This window comes from Globicephala melas, chromosome 21, assembly GCF_963455315.2.
Source record: "Globicephala melas chromosome 21, mGloMel1.2, whole genome shotgun sequence".
Classification (NCBI taxonomy): Eukaryota; Metazoa; Chordata; class Mammalia; order Artiodactyla; family Delphinidae; genus Globicephala; species Globicephala melas.
The window spans coordinates 32485110-32504876 of NC_083334.1; the positions used below are offsets into that span (position 1 = coordinate 32485110).

The 19767-nt window shown below is 38.2% G+C and overlaps 1 protein-coding gene across 1 annotated transcript in view; it reads right to left on the reverse strand.

Annotated features, from left to right (window-relative positions):
* Positions 1-19767, reverse strand: part of KAT6A (lysine acetyltransferase 6A) — a 108866-nt gene that overhangs the window by 37207 nt on the left and 51892 nt on the right. The window contains exons 3-8 of the mRNA XM_030834130.2: positions 16502-16610; positions 12484-12599; positions 11809-11890; positions 8943-9078; positions 7293-7609; positions 4753-4871 (exon numbers count right to left, since the gene is read on the reverse strand). Of these exons, the coding sequence (XP_030689990.2) occupies positions 4753-4871; positions 7293-7609; positions 8943-9078; positions 11809-11890; positions 12484-12599; positions 16502-16610 (879 nt within the window). The remainder of the gene's footprint in view (positions 1-4752; positions 4872-7292; positions 7610-8942; positions 9079-11808; positions 11891-12483; positions 12600-16501; positions 16611-19767) is intronic.

A 19767-nucleotide genomic window follows, 5' to 3' on the forward strand; every position in this document is an offset into this window, starting at 1 on the left:
ACCTACCACCAAGTTCTGCTGACTCCGTCTCTGAAATGCATTCTAAATCCATCCACTTCTCTCCCATTTCCACTGCCACCTCTCTAGTCTAAGTCACCATCTTCTTCCATCTGGATCACTGAAAAAGCCTCTAAATTGGTTTCCCAGCTTTGACTCTTGCCTAATTCCAATCCATTCCTCATAGAGTGGCCAAAAAAAAAAAAAAATTAATGCAAATCTGATCTATTTCCTTTCTAAAATCATTCAATGATTAAAGAAGATGTGGTGGATGTATACAATGGAATACTACTCAGCCATAAAAAAGAATGAAATAATGCCATTTGTAGCAACATGGATGGACCTAGAGATTATCATACTAAGTGAAGTAAGTCAGAGAAAGACGAATATCATATGACATCACTTATATGCAGAGTCTAAAAAATATGATACAAATGAAACTTATTTAAGAAACAGAAATAGACTCACAAACATAGAAAACAAACTAATGGTTACCAACGGGGAAAGGGACAGGGAGGGATAAATTAGGAGTTCGGGATAACAGATACACACTACTATATACAAAAGAGATAAACAACAAGGACCTACTGTATAGCATAGGGAACTATATTCAATATCTTATAATAAACCATAATGGAAAAGAATTTTCTAAAAAAAAGCATTCAATGGTTTCCCACTACAGTTACAATAAAAACCCCAATCCTAACTTATGTCATCAGCTTATCTCTTCAGCTTTATCTTTTGTGAATTTTATTCACTGTACTCTAGTTATACTGGCCTTCTTTTAGTTTCTCAAATTTACCAAGATCCTTTATGCCTCAAGACGTTTACACAGGCAGCCCCTATGTCTGGAACATCCTTCTTAACTGTTTTGTGCCTTGCTGACTTTTCCACTCAACCTTTAGGTCCCTGTGTAAATTATCACTGCCCTAAAAGAGGAATCCCAGACACCTGGACCAGGAAGTGTCTACTATAACCTCTCATTGCATTCTTATTTTCTTCCTGTTACTTATCAGTTTGTAATAACAGATTTATTTGTATGATTGTTTACTATCTGTCTCACTCATGAGGCAAAGTTTCATGAAGGCAGAAGCTATGACTTTTTGTTCAGCCTATAGCTCTAGTTCCATGCCGGGCACATGAATTCCAAATGAATGAACCTCATGCAGAAATACTATCATCGTCAGAATTTCAGTGCACTGCCAATGAAAATAAGCACAGATTAGAATTCAAATATCTAGTTATTTCTTTGGTGCCAGATAACGTACATGGACAATCACAAGTTTAATAAAATGCTGGAAGAAACACACAATTAGCCAGATTATTGTCAATACAAATTTATATTGTCTCCACTGGGTCTCAGCAAGGCTCAGCACCCCTTTTAACTCTCTCTAGTCATCTTTCTCTTCACACTCCTATTATTCCAACTCCTGGCCCATTTCTCCCAGCAGAAAATTTCATTTAAACATCCATTCATTAAACAAATATTTACTGAGCCTTTACTATATTCCAGGTACTTGGTATAAAGCAGTGACCAAAAAGAAAGTGCCTGTTCTCAAGGCACTTACATTCTAGAAATAAATATTTCCATTCAGGAAGTGATAAGTACTATATAGGACAAGCAAGCAGGTAGGGGGACACAGAGTGATACAGTGGGGATAAATGTATGCTATTTCAGTTTGGGATTTAGGAAGGGCCTCTCTGATGGGTGACAGGAGCAGAGACCTAAACAGAGTGAGCCAACTAGACGTCTGGGCCAGAGGAAGGGCAATCCAGACGGGGAGCAGTAAGTGCAAAGGCTCCAAGGCAGAAGGGTGCCTGGTGTGTCTGAGGAAGAGGAGGAGGCCTGTGGCTGGAGCAGAGCAAACAAGGGCAAGAGTGGGAGGACAACGTGGAAGAGGAGAGCAGGCACAAGGTCATGGTGGGCCTTTTTAAACATTCTAAGCAAGACTGAAAGACACTGGAGGGCTTCTGAGCAGAGGAGTGGTATGTTTCAAAACATTTACTGCGGGCCCTGTATAAAGAATACAGACTAAGGACTGGGGTGAGGAACAGGAGTGGAAGCAAGTAGCTGGGTCTGGAGACGTTACAACAGCCCAAGCAGGTGCCGGCAGCTTAGGCTAAGACAGAGGTGGAAGGGAAAAGAAGGAGTCATATTCTGGATATATTGTGAAGGCAGAACCAACAGGATTTGCTGATGAACTGAATATGTACAGAGCATGAGACAGAAAAAAAATCAAGGACCTCTTTGGGCCTGAGCAAGTAAAAGAACAGAACTACCACTGACTCCTGTTCTCCAATAAAAGGAACCAGGGATTCTTAGAGAAATGGCTGAATCTACAACTAGAACAACAAGAGCCTAGGATATACTGCTGTGGCCAAAAGTAAATACGAATATGGACTGTACAAATATCGAATCATTTTGTTGTACACCTGAAACTAATACAATGTTATATGTCAATTATACCTCAATTTTAAAAATCACCAAATGAATAAACTGGAGAAAGTAACACACACACAAAAACCAAAGTTAAGGGTGAGGTAGAGATTAAAATCACAATAAATGTTCTCAATCTGTGTGGGGGGAAAAATGACAGAGACACGTCAGAATGACACAGGGGCTGGCTTGAGGTTCCCCCTGCCCAAATCTGGAACAATCTGAGCATCAAAATAAATATCAATAGCAACAAATGATAAGATAACTCATAAAATAAGAATCTACAAGTCATAGATAGACAGCTAGACATATGGATGGAGGGATGGATGGATGGATAGATAGACTGATAGACAGGAAGAAGGAAAAGCTCTTCCTTACAGCAGTACGCCAATTAATAAACATAAAATAAATGATGGAATTAGAAAATCATCTAATTCCATCTAAAGCAACCTGCAAAGTCTAGCAGGTAAAATCTGATAAGAAACAGGATATTTACAGAAAGTGTATTCCCACAAGATACATATTAATAATTACAGAGGGCAAATGATTTCACAGAGAAGAAACAAGGCACGATACCACTGTAACCAAGTGATCAAGTTAACATCACTTGTAACAGGACGAACACCTACTACGTGCCTCCTGGTATGACACACTGACGAGGACACGTCACCTCTGTAAGACGTTTAACAAAATAAATGACCTGCACACGTCAAAAATGTCGAGGGCATGAAAGATAAAGACTGAGAAACTGTTTCAGGTTAAAGGAGACTAAGGAGACACAACAAATAAACGAAACACATGATCCTAGACTGGACAGTGGACCAGGACATGGCTTATTTTTCCTTTTGCTATAAAGAACATTAGTGGTACAGCTGGTGAAATTTGATTAAAATCTCCAGATTAGGTAACATGCTTCATTGGTGTTAAATTCCTGATGTGATGACTGTACTGTGGTCAAGTATAAGAACGTCCTTGTTTTTAGGAAATACACACAAATAAGCAGGAATAAAAGGCATTAGCATATGTCTGCAACTTATTCAGGGAAAAAAAAAGGTTCTTAAAAAGTGAAGAACTCCTTTGAATTCCCACTGAACATCATGTAACTTTCTACTACAGTACCTATAACACTTTTTTTTTTTTTTTTACTTATTGTCCGGAAAATAATATGCCTTCAGAGGTTAAGCAACTTGCCTGAAGTAGAAGTTAGTAAATGACAGACCAAGGCTTGACCTCAGATCTACCTGACTCAAAGCCATACCTGGTTAAATCATAAGACGGTGAAATGCCGAGTAAATATTTGCTGAATATTTATACTGTTGTCTTTATTTTTCAAAAATACTCTACATAAACAGTCTATTCACTAATGGGTCTCTTAATCCAAAGAGTTTCACCTATGCAACAGGAATCCCCAGCATCAGCCTCATAAATTCTTAATTTCAAGAAAAGAGACAGAACTCAACTTGGCTTACACAGTGAGTTGGTGGCAAAGGAGGAAAAGACAAAAGATAAATAAACACAATCCAAAGGAGCCTTTATGATCTACCCCTGCACTCTTCCAATCTGTTCTTCTGCCATTATCTACACCCTATGTTCGTCACATTTCCCCCCATTTTCAAATCTTCACACTTCTGTTCCTTCTAATTATACGGGACCCCATTCCTTGTCATCCTGATAAACTCCTATACATTCTTAAGACCACCTCAAGTATTATTTCCCCTCAATGAATCCTCCTCTGACCTCCCCAGAAAGAAAGAAGTACATACTTGCCTCCCATACTCCCCAAATTCCATGTATTCTATAATTAAACTTTCACATTAAGGAAATTATCTATTTACAAGTCTCTCCTGGCTAGAGAAGGAATCCTGTCATTTACCTTGGCATCTCTAGCATCTGGCACAGACGTAGGTTCTGTGTCTGTACATTTGTATCTTGCTACGTGTTAACAAAGGATTAAGGCAGAAGCATTTAATAAATATTTCCTGAATTAATGAATATGTGTTTTATCACTTGAGAGAGGCTTGGTTTTTGTTTGTTGGTAAAATCCTAAACTCTTCTTCATACATAAGACAGAAAATATTGATAAATAAACCAAGCTCATTTGATACTGGTAGTCAAAGCAATGTGTTTATCTGCAAAACCAAAGCAGTTATCATGGGTTTGAAAAGAACACCAGCAAACTATGCACACGCACAAACCACATCTATTTGCAGATCAGATGGATAAATAAATTGCTATTACTGCTTTACCCACAATATAATTAATCCTCTGTTTCTCATCCATGAACAAACTGTTTGTCCCATCTGAATATTCAACTTTACCTGCAGTGCTTGTTCTTGGATATCACGAAATAATTCCATATCTTTCTCAGTCATGATTTCCTGGCTCCCAAAAAGCCGTTCCTCACTTTCTTGTTTGCCGTCCCAGCCATCCTGATTGTCTGCACATTAAGAAAGGGCTCACGTTATTAATGCTACCTTCAGTTTAGTACATGAACTAGAACAAATTTCAAAAGTCTTAATATTATTTATATAAAAGAGAAGAGGATAACATTAAACTGACTCCCAGAAAGATACTAGTCAATAAACAATATGTACATATTATATCTTGCCTTATAATGAAAACCCTGAATTGACTTAAAGCTGCTTAAAAATACTAGCTAAATAACTAAACTTAAACTTCATTAAAAGAGATTATATTTCAGTATATACATACATACATATAAAAGTAGAACAGGGAAAGGGTCTAAGAAGTATGAAGTCTATTTTGAAATAACATGAATATAAAACTTTTAATATGAGTTTAACATGTCAACATGCAAATATTGCTTCTTCATTCTTTGGTAGTATGGATGAAGTTTATGTTATAGCAAGACATAATTTTTATCACTTCAGAGCAAAACAAGGAAATTTTGCTCCTTTTAAGATGCTCAATGATTCCGCAATCTTCATAAGGCCAATACATTCTTATCTCAACAAAAAGATGTATTTCAAATAGCTACTTTAACTGATGCCAAGTACTACCAACTCCCCTCACATTCTGGGTACCCTTTTAAAGCACAAACTCCAAAGCCTGAGTATCACAGGTGGTAATCCTCTGGGTAAGTATGACAAATTATAATAAGCATACACTAAATGATGCACCTTCCTCAAATGGGTAAAGAAATGAGTGAAAGGAGCATTGAGGGATTAAGTAGATCACTATCCTTTGCATTTGAAGATGACACTGATGTGGTCTCACTTCCTCTCTGTATGAGTGTGGCTGAAAAAACCCCATTAGTGACACACAGTTCTCTTTTAAAAATCAATTGCACATACAGTTACTCATTTAGTGTAAGAAGAAGAAGGACAAGGACTCACTCTTGACAATATTCCTAAACTGAAAAATACATATCTAATCTGAAGATATTCTGTGCCTTTAATGCCCCCTAGTGCATGACACAGACGATGCAGGCACAGATCTAGCACAGTATTCCGTAGCATTGTGTCAGATGGTGCAGATTGCTTCTTACACTCTACAATTCATAAAGAAAATGACAGAGCCAATTAAAGCAAAAGCTCATACCAATGCCTAAAGCTCAATACTGGTTCTCCATACACTTTATACATTTGCTCTAATAATTTCTAACACTTTCCAGTAGATTCTTCTAATAATCCACCACCAGTGAAATGGTTAATTCAAAAATGTCTTTTATCACGATCTGCTTTAAGAGATTCCTTCCTAAATCCAACCTAAATGGCTTGCATATTTTCTTAGATAAATGTACTCAGCGTGGAGCTTATCTACAGTCTACATGGCTGATAAAGACCTGAAAAGTACTTAAATGCTTAAACTGTAGTTAGTTGATTGCCACTCAGGTGAAAAGCCAATCAATACAGCATAAAAGGGGGGACCTGACAAGGATGAGGATTTTTCTCTCCTGCAGTGGACCAATCAATCATTGATATAAGCAGGAATGATGAAGAAGTGAATACAATCACCAATGGGACACTGCGGGGAAGGAAATAAAAGTTAAGGAAGTCCTTGCAGCACATGAGACACTACAGATTCGGCCCTGTGATCCAAGAGCCCTTTCTAACTTTCTTCACAGGTTAGGCTCTCGCAACTCAATAAGACCAGCTCTAATTATCTGGACAGCTCATCAAAATGTTCTCCTCTGACTTGAATTATCTGCTATACTTTTAACTCTTCTCCACAGATGTTTTCTACTTTGAAAACTAGGGACCTGAGCCTGACACATAAGCAAATGGTGTGAAGCTGTGGTTCTCTTTCTCTCTTTTTAAGTATACTCCATGAAAAATTACAACTGTATTTGCCAAGATCTGAAGTAGAAAAATCAATGACCTCATCATATTTGCATATAATTTGGTCTTTCACTTATGCTCATATCATCAGCATTTTATTGGGTTGGCCCAAAACTTCGTTCAGGCTTGGAAAAACCCAAACGAACTTCTGGGCCAACCCAATATTTACCTATACTCTGCAATTTCCTTCCAGGAATAAAGTAAGCATCTTGATGTTCATCACATCATTTACTTTGTAATTTATGAAATATTACATAAAGTTATCCTTGAGTGAAGGTTATACACCAAATTTCTGTAGGCAGATTCTTTGTGGTTCCACCCAAAAAGCATCTTCTTTTGTCTAAAACTCCTACTTGCCCATTCTCCAACTTCATCTCTAGCCTCTAAGTTCCTGCCACAGTTATCACCTGAGTATCACCTACATACATATCTTTAGCACATTCTTATAGTCCAAGACCAATTTTTAATAATCAAATATGAATCTACTCCAGATAACTATTGTTATTCCAAATAACACACTTCGGAACACTTTTTGTCTCTAAGTGAACAGCTTTTACCTGTGGGCCAATCTGAAGTGCTTGATTTTCTGTTGCCCTTTTTCCTGACTCTATATTGCTCAGAGTAGTCCACCACCTCCCCTCGAGGTTTCCGCCCATCAGGGGAAGGGGTAAAGAATTTGGTAAGGCCATCGATGAGCCCTTTGGTTTTCTTATTGAACTTCAAGGGGACGCTGCCATCTCTGCAGAAGTCCAAGCCATCTATTTGCTCTAGATATCCGTCTTCTGATGACGACGCTGACTGGCTGGAGAGAGTGATTTTACGTTTCCGACCCCTTCCAGGGCCTGTTCGAACTTTGCTGAAGGGACCTTTTGACCTAAAGAATCAGACAGGGAAAAGGGAAACTATTAAAAAGAAATCTTTATATGGTTTCTATTTAATATATAACACACAGTAAATAACCTAAAACTATATTTTAAAAATCTATATTGTTAAGAATATTCCATAAACTGTAAATATTATATGACTAAAAAGTAATGTTATTAGAAACATCTATTTCTGGGAAGCCTTTTCATTTTATAGAGAAAAGAATCCTAGGTCAGGAGTCAGAGGGCATATCTGAGTCATAATTCTACCACTTACTAGCTGCACATCTTGGACAAATCACATTCTCTTTAAACAACAGTGTCTTCATCTATACAATGAGAGTTGTACCAGAGAAAAACTAAGACCTTTCCAGGTATGAAGTCCAAGGATCTCTGCACCAACTCAGAGTTATACTCTTACCTCTAAACATAAGGATGGGTTACTCTCTGCAAGTCAGGAATCAAAAGATCTTTTTACAGGAAAGTTAAAGCTTGATTTAAGATTTAAAATATGAACTACAATACTGGTTCTATGTATTTCAAGCTGCTAATGCCCACTCATTTCAGCTATACCACCTTCGTCTTAAGTGTACAAAGGGTGGGTAAATTCTGTGAGAGGTTGACAGGCCTAAAGACAGTTTACATATCATCAAAGGTGAATTACTGTAAAGATACTCCAAAGAAAAGAGAAAATTAGCTACTTAATCTTGCCCCACCTCCTCCAAACCTAGCCCAGTTTTCTAGTCCACAAGAGATAATTATATCCCTGATTTCTGCTAACAGATGAAAATTCACATTATTTTACTTCAGGACACAGAAATGGGACTTAGCTATGACCTCAATAGGAGAAGCTATCCAGCAATCTGTACATATGACAGAAATAAACTACTGAGATTACATCAAGAGAAGAATCTGTGAAATGCTTCCATAACGTAATTTTTTTCTTCCTTGTTTTTTAGGTAAAAGAAGCAATCTAAGGTAACGGTTTAGAGCCAGACCTTGGGGCCAGCCTACTGGGGTTTTAACCTCAGTTGAACACTTACTATAAACTATGCAAGTTAATCGTTCTAGACTGCAGTTTCCTCCTTTGAAAAAGGAGAGTACCAGCAGTACCTACTTCACTGGGCTGGTGGGAGAATTAAATGATTTAACACATGTCAAGCACTTAGAACAGTGAGTGCCTTGGTACTTTATTAAGGGCTCAGTAAGAGTTAGCCATTATTATTACATAAAAGTGGCAGCTGTGACAACTGCGTGTCTTTTCGCAGAGCAAACAAGTGAATCCTGTGCTACAGAGAAGACCCTACGCTCTTCTCCCCTCACCTTGCCACAAGTACAACTTACACCGTGTTTTGTTTCTTTAACCTGTTTTTTGGACGTCCTATTGGATTAGCATAGCGCCGTTTTATCTGTGCCGCCTTCTTCTGTAGAAGTTTTCGTCCTTTTTTCCTAGGTCGACATATCTGACATATCCACATGCCTATAAAGAAAGAAAATTCCACATAAAAGCATAATGAACATAAATACAATGAAAGAGTTCAGATACTCTAAGCCAGGAGTTCTTAACCTCTTTCAGGTCAAGGACTCTCATTTGAAAATCTGATAAAAGCCCCCCAGAAAAATAAACATGAAAACATACACACACAAAATTCTACAAACAACTGGAAGAGACTCACAAATATCCTGAAGGCCACACATGGCTGAAGTCCACTGATCCTCACTTTATACCCAGAACCCACATACGGGCTTCTAATTACTGTTCTGCAAGAAAAGAAGCCAGGTTCCCATAGAGGAATGGCTGAGTCCAGGACTGGAGCTGGGAAAATACAAGATAACCTGGAACAGCTTGTGGTGCCAGGAAATAAAGAAGAGCTCAACAGATGATGAAGGCATGTGAAAAGGACCCAGAAGCCAACGTGAAGGAACTCCCAACAGCCAGATCTGGGTCAATCCAGAAAAAAAGGAATAATCACAGCAATGGACTATAAGCCATAGAATAAAATAAATATCCATGAGTCCATAATGATTTGAATAGCTGAATAAATAAATAAGTGGGAGAAAGGGATCACTCTTACTTTTTTTTTTTTGGGTGGGTTTTGTTGTTTTTACATGTCCATTTATTAAACAAGAACTCCTTCATGACAATTTAATACAGTATTTATTAACAATTACTGTTGAGAAAATTATTTCCCCCTACATACAAAAATACAGATTTGAACACTATGAAAACAATCAGGACAAGTACCGTGAAAAACTGGTTCTTCAAAAGAAATAAAGGGGGAAAACTGAGGGTAGCACGAGGCTTTGTCTGCTGCCAGGGACAAACCAACAGGAGCAAAGGCTTTGGGGTCCCCAAGCCACTCCAAATGGATAGAGTCAAACCTGGGAGCCCGTGGGAGCCAGGTGGTGCCCACCCCAGGGCATCCATATCGGCTTCAGAAGCCAGGATGGGAGCTCTGACAGCAAAAACCAAAGTCTGCCAAACAGGCATCACCTCAGATCATCCCACAGCTGGGGATCACTCTTTCTTATAGCAGAATTGCAGTTAGTAAATGTAGAAGAAATGATGGAAATAGAAAACTCATCACTATGTAGACAAACACCACAGTAAAAAGTGGTGCATGCACGAATCAATGACTGATGCTAAAGGAGATACAAAGCAGAAAAGGAGTAACTTTAAGGTGTCTGTCAAGTTTCTCCATTATAATCATGTGATCCAAGTTAACACCACTAGTAATAAGACACACCAGTATAATATACCCCTGTTATGATACACTAAGAGGGCACAACATCACTTCTCTGGTATTCTTGTCAAACTGCATAGCCTCAATCTAATCACGATAAAGCAAGAGACAAACCCAAAACGAAGGACTTTCTACAAAATACTTGGCCAGTATTCTTCAAAAGTGTCAAGGTCAGGAAAGACAAAATCTGAGGAACTGACTGGAAGAGAGTAAGGAAATATGACAACTAAATGTAATGTGACATCCTGGATTGGATTCTCAGGACCAGAAATTCAAATAAGGTCTGTAGATTAATCACATCAGATCAATGTTAGTTTCCTGGTTTCAATAACTGTAAGCTGTTAACATTAGGGGAAGCTGAGTAAAGGGTACAATGAGAACTCTCTATACTATTTGTACTACGTTTCTGTAAATCTGAAATTATTTCAAAATAAAATGTTGCCTGCTTTAAGCTTCCATAAAACTTCTTTTGTAGGCATTAAATACACAGGAATGAAGTCCTAAGAAAATCTTTACTATCTTGAAGGATTCTCAGAAGGCCTTTTGTCCACATTTCAAGTAAATGGAAGAGGTAGGAAATGGGGGATACTTATTCTTCCAGTACATATAAGTGTAGACTCTTCAAAAGGTGACAATCAATAGTGGCACAGAGGGACTCAAGTAAAATCCTAAAGTGGAATAACTTGGCTGTAACTAAGGTTGAGTCCCTTTCCATCAACAGGAAAAAGTTCTTCAAACAGACACATCAAGTATCCCATAAGCGTTTTACTTAAGAAACCTATAAATCACAAAATACGAGTTGAGAATGGAATTTATGGTAAGACAAAGCAGGGAAGACTAATGATTTTTTTTTTTTTAAGAAACTATAAGCATAGGATAAGATGGAAATCCAACCAACAGGCAACTGTATCCCAACTAAATACCTTTCAAGGAACAGGAGTCAAAAGAATAGAATAACATTATTAAGCTGTATTCTTCTGATTTGGGCACCTGTTTGTTTGCAAAATGTTATAAAATTTTTAAGGTTTTCGATAAATCAGAGGCCCTAATAGCTTTAGGCCCCTCAAAAGTGATGAGCTGTGATATAATCAACATGACCTAATACAATTTCACTTCTTCCTTTCAAGAAATAGATATTTCAAACTATTACATAAGGAGGCAAGTATTTTGCCCTCTAGCTATAGAGCTGGCAAAAAATTATAAATGAACACCTTCACCCTCCATGGATACTTAAATAATGAAAACAGAGGAAACTAATAATAAATCCACACCACATAAGAATGTTAGGATGCCTCAACAGAAAGACTATCCCCACCTTTAAGGTGACTGCCCGCTCTCTTCCTACTTATACAACACCAAATAGAAAGATGCAAACTATTCTCTCATCCTAACAAAGCAGATTAAAAAGCGCTTTCACTAACCTGCCCTTTTATATTGCCAGACTGATTTCAGAAAGTATGTCTTACCTTTTGGCATCCGGGTGAGTGGCGGATCACAACACTCCATGTGAAAACCTCGGTCACAGGAATCACAAAAGAGCATGTTATCCTAAAGGAGAGAAAGAACAGTTCGGTTCAACCTTGTGAAACATGTCAGGATCATGACTTCATGAAACCTAGGAAGCTCCTTTCCGTAAAGAAGATGAGTTACCATAATAATGAAAGTTCCCTTAATTTGTATTAGTTGAGTAAACGGACAGCCTGAGTTAGCAAAAAGTTTTGCTTCATCCATCTTTAATAAAGAACTAAAGTTTTATTATTTTTAAGTTTATCCAGTAGCCAGATACAAGCTAACTTTGGTCTGTTTTAATAAAAGAAGAGAAATGGATGACTGTAATTAATATAACTGACCATCCCTAAATGAATACCTCCATATCACTCAAACAAATTTCACGAGTATTTCTTTAAAGTAGCTAGTCTCTCTGCAAACATACAATTAAGGTGCTTTAGAAACTACCTAGATATCATCCAAGTGTCAATGAGCAACTATTCTAAACTAATGATGGAGCTACTGAAGGAGCTACTGTTCTAAATTCTGCTGGACCAAGTGACTGAAAATAACCAACCAAACTTAGAGGAAAATGCCAGTTGTACATTCTACTTATAAATGAAATATTCACATTGGAAGACGAAGATACTCACTGCATTTTTGCCTTGATCTCGACAGGAGCTGCACGTTTTACACTCGATGCACTGCCACCGTAAGGCCTTCACTCTAACCGTTAGCTCAGGGGAAAACTTTAAACAGGATGGATGACCTAATAAGGGGAAAGTTCGCAAACAAAACAATGAAGAATCATTTTGTAACTGTATTAAAGGAATGAGGTAGAAAAAGGCAATTTTCTTAAACCAAAACATCAAGGAAAACAAGAAGCCCCTGGAAGCTTGCCACACACGCCTCATCAGGGCTGGGCACTCAATTCAGTTTTATGCGTGCTAAATACATCACCCTCCCCAATTTGAAAATAAAAGCTTGACAAACTCCAAACTTTTATTAAGCCCGCATTAATTAAAGCACTATGTGTGTACACATGCTCCCATGCATATGAATACAAAACATACCTGGGCCATTTCTGGAAGAGTAACACAAAAACTGTTTACAACTGTAACATCCTAGGATATAGAGCTATGAATATTTTGCAGGAAAAGGATTTTACATTTTACTTTATACCCTTCTGTGCTCTCATTTTTAAAACAATAACATGAGTTACTTTTACAACTAAAAAATATATTTTTTAAATGCCATCATTTAAAAGTGAGTTATGGGGCTTCCCTGGTGGCGCAGTGGTTGAGAGTCAGCCTGCCGATGCAGGGGACGCAGGTTCGTGCCCTGGTCCGGGAAGATCCCACATGCCGTGGAGCAGCTGGGCCCGTGAGCCATGGCCGCTGAGTCTGCGCGTCCGGAGCCTGTGCTCCGCAACGAGCGAGACCACAACAGTGGGAGGCCCAGGTACCACAAAAAATAAATAAATAAATAAATAAATGTCAGTTATGTGCTCATGATTTAAGGCACTCAAGCTAAAATTAAAACCTAAGCAATATTTCTATTGTGATCAAAATTAATAGTAACAGAAAAAAATGTTTCCTCTCCCGAAAATTAGTATCAGTTTGATTCTCAAAAACTTAGGGTAGCCAATTTGCTCTTAACTCTGAAAAGATTTATCCCTTTCCTCTAAAAATTCGTTATGTTTATTTTTCTTCAGTGAGAGAAAGTGTTGGTTAAATTATCTTCTCTCCTCTCTCTTCTAGTCCTAAATAATTTTCTCTTTTAAGAGATGATAAGAAATTTATCACCAAAACATCACTAACATCCAAGGAAAATGGAAGAGGTGTAAAAACCTCACCCATAATCTCATCATCCTACAATAGCCATTTTCGTGTCCTACTCTTCCTTTGTAAACTAACTAAAGCCCTTGCATGGTTTTAATTATAGAATATATACGGCTTTGATTTGCTTTTCTTCATTATTTTATTCAAGCAAACTTTTTTACATTCCTTAAACTGATTATATTCCACTGACTTGACACACTATAACCTACCTGACCATTTCCCTGTTGCAAATATTTAGACAATTACCCGTAACAGTTATTAGATCACTAAAGTGAATTATTTCATGATGATAGATTCTTTCCTTCTTTTAAGTTAATTCCTGAGAATAAATTACTGAAAGAGGAGTTGGTGAGATGAAATAAACATTGCTATAGCTTGAGAGGTAGACTTGCTCTGCCAAAACATGCTTCAAGTCCTATGATATAATACCCAGTGCCACCAGCAAAGCACAAATACTTCACCACAATTTTATCAGCTCCAGTTTGGGCTCTCTTATCTTTTGAGCTCTATAAAAGCTATAAAGTAACACTTCGCTGCTGCTTTGGTGTGCGCTCCTATTATTATTTGGGTAGAACGTTTTTCACACGCTCAACTCTTAAATTTCTCTCGTGTGAACTGCCTATTCATAGGCTCTGCCCCCAGACTTCACGTTTAGAATGTAAGCACGTGCTCTATACTTTAGAGCTTTTGGCCCCTTGCCATATTTAATGCAATTATTTTTCTCAAACAATTCTTGCTTTTAAAAATTTGGGGTATTTTAGTTCTCAATTTGAAAAATACCAAATTTCGTATACTTGACCATGTCCATACTTTCTTCCTTGGTTATTCTGATAGCCAAGCTCCAAGCAGCCCTCCTGGCAACACCACCAGTTCACGCCCTTGTGTAGTTCTCTCCCACAGCTAACAGGATACTGCTGAGATGACAGCATGACTTCTAAGGTAAGTATAAGACATGCTGCCAATTCCACCTTGCTCTTTCTCTCAGATACCTGCTTGGGGGAATCAGCCGCCACCTGTGGACACTCATGCAGCCCTATAGGAAGGTCCACAGGGCAAAGAGCTGAGGCTTCCTGTCAACAGGCAGCATTAACTTGCCAGCCAGGTAAATGAGTCACCATGAAAGCCTTCAGATGACACAAGCACAGGACCTGCAATCTTAATTGCAACCTCATGAAAGATCCCAAACCAAAACCACCCAGATAAGCCACTCCCTAATTCCTGACCCAAAGAAACAACATGAAATAAACACTGTTTGTTGTTGCTTTTAGCTGCTAAGTTTTGTAGTAATTTATTTCTATAGCAATGGTAACTAATAGTTATCTTACTAGTTCTTTAAAAGTCCCCTCTATAGTAAGATTTTCAAAGTACGCTCTTCCCTATCTTACAGAAACTCCGAGACCACCTCAAATATAATGCTTCTTGGAAGGCAGGGCTACAACACAACCCTCTCCCTGCTCCCATTTCATTCCTACCTCACCTAAAGCAGATTCATTTTTATCTGTTTTATATATTTGAGTTCTCATAAGACTTCTGAAGGGTTCCATTACTAAAATAGTTTGGAAATCACTGTATTGTATGACATATCACTATATTTTTGTCTAACCTTTTATGATTTTATGGTTTATATTAACTGTGAAACCACCCAGAATTCATTTTGGTTTATGGTATTATGCTGGATATGGTCACCACTACTCAAGATCTCTTCCCACCTCCTTCTAATGCCTTCTATACATAAAAACCGAAAAGCTGAAGACTATACTTCCCAGACTCTCTTGCAGTTAGGCTCTAGATACGAATTAAATTCTACCAATGGGATGTGTTTGAGTGATTTCTGAAAGGCAGTAATGAAGCAAAGACCATCTTCTTCCTGATACTGTTTTCTAATGAAAAGTTATGAAAACGCCAGTGTCTACTCTCCACCTTCATAGCTATCCAGAAGCAGTTGTGACGACGGCCGAATTCAGTATTTCAGCACCAGCTACAGAACTCAACGGTTCTGCAGTACTTCCCACTTCCACCTCTTCCAGATGGAGGCAGATGCAGTGGCTCCCTGGTGGGCCAGTTCTGCAACGTCCCAGGAATCAGTCCTTGAGGCCCAGTCCAGAGCTTGCCTCTTCAGCCCTTCCAACGATCTCACAAAAACCTGATTCTAGTATTAAATTCCTCTCCCGTGGAAGTATGTAGTGTGTTTTCTGCTTTCTGGACTAAATCCTATTTGTCACTGGTATAAAACACTGACTATTAAGCCAATGATTAAAGATACTGCAAAGCCTCTTAAGTTCTTAAAATGCAGACCAAGACTATCTCTGGAATTGACAAATTAGGAGACTCTTTGCAAAACCTTTTTTAGAGCCCAGAGTTTCACACAGCTCACTAAATTGCAGTGTCAACGCTCTATTTCCCAATGTGACATATGTAAGTTTCTATCAAGAAAAACAAATCTGTTATCATCCTGGTTCTATTCATGAAGCCTGAGGCATAAATCAAGAAAGATAAGTAGTGATTATTAAAGAAACCAGCAATAACTTCTAACTGATTGCTGTGATTTGAACAGATGTTTGATAGTGAAATATAAAGATCAACAGAAAAAAATAAGTCTATGGAAAGCTTTTTATAAAAACAACAATAACAGCTGAGGCCTGATTTAACTTAACTGAATAAAACATTTCAACTATACATTTAAATCCCTCCCTCATCTAGAAGCTCATCTCAGGTACCTAAAACCAGAATCAAATTAAAATGTTCCTTTCTTAAGGACCAAGGGTACAAACTCCAGTCAAACATCCTCTCGCCTGAGGGCACCTGTCACAAGGACACAAGGGCTACATACCACTGTTGCCGCAGTCTGCACAGGAGATTAGTTCCTCTGGCTTCTTTTCTCGGTTTTGGTCTTTTGTACCAAGACAGAAACTACAGATGGGGATTGGTTCAGCAACTGGCTGTAAAGAAAAACACAATTCACTCAGGTACTGGGCTTTTTTTTTAGTATAAATATAAAGACATTACAATTACAGTTGTAAATTCCTTCGAGAGTTACATATAATTTTAGGACAAATGTATCCCCCTCCTGAATTTCCAACAAAGTAGGTGAGTTTTTACCAAGCTGCTTTGGCTGGGCCTTTACAAACAGTCCCCATAGTGACAAGTTTGGTCCAAAAAATCATATCCCAATCATGTTGGTCACTTAGAAACTAAATGATACAGTGTGGATTAGGCAAAGCAAATCCATTACCTAAGATTGAAAACTTCAACTGAATTAAGCACAAGAAATCATAGTATCAGCCCTTAAAAGGCATGTGATGTAGGAGAAAAATAAGATGTTTAATAAGCATAATGAAAGGTAACACTAAGAGCTCTGTACAAATGGGAAAGATAAATTGCGACTGTGGTTTGGAGGAGAAGGGTTGAACGAGGAAGATAACGCATATTAAGTGCCAGTACTTAATACATGTTGCTATGGTATCTTAAGAAGCTTGTCCAAGGACAACAGATAGTAACTGTTAAAAGCAGGTTTAAACCTAGGTCTCTAGGTTCCTCCACAGCACTGGATGGAGAGAAAGGCAATACAGGTAGTGTAAACAAGGTGAACTTCGGTTTGCAGTCTGCCAAGGCTAGTGCTTAAAGGATATGGCTTCCGTGATGAGTGGAGGGAGGAAGACTAGACCACTTCTTTAAGATTGCCACTGAATGTCTTATAAAGAAGTTGGACTTTATCCTGAAGAAAAGACGAAAAGGTTACTGAACCAAAAGATGATCAACTGTATTTGACAAAAATAATTCCAGTAGCAATAACGAAGACAAACTGGGGAAAACCTAAAGATAAGTGGAACAATTAAACAGTGATTGCAACAGTCTGGTGAAGGCAAGATAAGAAGCTGAACCAAAGCTAAGGGAAAGGAATAGGAAAACATAGCTATGGACTCAGAAACCAGCTAGTTGTGGAAGTGATAGAATAGGAATTAAACATGACTAACTTAACTGAAAAGATGGGAATGTCATCAACTGTGAAAGGTGAGTCATTTTAAAGAAGAAAACCAGGAGGAAAGCAAAGGGATGATGAATCTGATTTCAGGTGTGTTTAGTTGGAGGTACTCTCATTCACCTCTCAACTACATATGCTAAGCATTGTGCAGGACAGTGATACAAACCCCTCAAGATGCTTTTAGTCTACAGGGGAGAACGGATGTTTGCAGGTACTATGATAGGGAAACAAAGGAAGAAGTGACCAAGTAGGGAAAAGTGGTATCAGGGAAGGGCTTCACAGAGGTATCTGACAGGCAGGCATACCTGAAGGGGATGTTCAAAGAAAATATAGAATCATACAGAAATGGATTTGGGAGATGGGAGGTATGAGCTTAGTTTGGGACTTAATGAGGTTAAAATGCCTAAGAAACATCAAAGGGGCAATGCCCATGGATCTGGAGTTCAAGAGAAAAGGTGGTCTGGAAATAAAAATCTGGAAGTCACAGACAGTCAGCCCTCCATATCCGCAGGTTCCACATCCTTGAATTCAACCAACCGTGGATCCTAATCAGTTGAATCTGGAACCCAGACCCTGCAGATACCTTGAGGGCTGACTGCACGTACAAAATGGCAGTAAGGCCATCACAGTTGATGAGTTCTCCCATGGAGAACAGGTGGAAAGAAGAAAGCCAAGGTCAAAACATCAAAATTTAAGGGACTGGCAGAGGAAAAAGCCTGAAAAGGAAACAGACTAGTCAGAGAGTTGGATGGTACATCAACGTAAAAATGTCCAACACAAGCAAACTAACAGTACTGCTCAGCCAAGCAGTGAAATGAGAGATGAACAGCAGGAAGCTGTCGTAACAACTGGGCCTGTGGTAAAGACAACCACAGCCTTTCTTTAAAAAGAAATATGAAAAGGAACCAGGGACTAACGTCGGGAAAGACTTCATCCAGGAGTAGAAACTTGAAGTAACCTCTAAAGAAGGTAGAAGCAAGGTCATGAGGCTTAAGCTTTATGCTGTAGCCTCTAAGCACCACAAGAAGATTTTAACAGAGGAATGGTATGAGTAAGATTTGAAGTTTAGAAAAGTCACTCTGTACGTGGTTGGAAATGGATGGGAAGGGATATGATCTATGATCCAGGCACTGAGTACCAAGGGCCTGCATTAAGGCACTGATGAAAGGACTGGAGAAGAGACAAAAGAGGTATTTAAAGGTATAACTGGCAGGAACTGCTGGCTAACTGATTTGGGTTAGGAAACACAGTAAGAAGGACGCAAGACTAGAAAGACACCATTAAAGAAGTGAAGAGGCAAAGCCACAGAATGGAAGATATTAACTCACATTTAACCAACAAATGTTCATATCCAGTACTGTATATACAAAGAACTCTTACATGTCAATAAGGAAAAGACAGACAGAAGACTTCAACAGGTACTTTACAACAGAAAATACATATGTAATATACAAGTGGCCAATAAACATAAGAAAAGATGCTCAACCTCACTAGCCATCAAGGAAGCAGATCTTCAAGGATGGCTAAAATTATGAAGACTGGCAATAGTAAGTATTGGTAAGAAAATGGAACAAAAGAAACTCTCTTACCCTGCTGATAGGAATATAAATTGACAAAACCACTCTGAAAACTACTAAAAATAAACACAGCATACCATATGATCCTGCACTTCCACTCCTGGCTATATACCCAAACGAAGTACATACACACAATATATAATAAAGCATACACAAAAATGAGCAGAGCAGCATTATTCATAACACCAAAATCTACTCAAATAAAAACTACCCAAATAACTATCAATGAATGGTTACACAAATAAATTATGTTATATCCTGCTACAGTAGAACATTAAACAGTAATGAAAATAAATTACAGTCAACATATCACAAACAACAGCAAATGAAAGAATAGACCCAGAAGAATACATAATATATCGTTTTATTTATATAAAGTTCAAAAATAGTTCTATATTATTGTAAGTCAGGATAGTGATTATACCTTTAGGGAGAAAGAAAGAGGTAATGAATTGGAGAGGGGCTTCTGAGGTATAAATAATGTTACTTTTCTTGACCTGGATGATGGTTTCATGGATCTTAATTAGGAATTAAGGC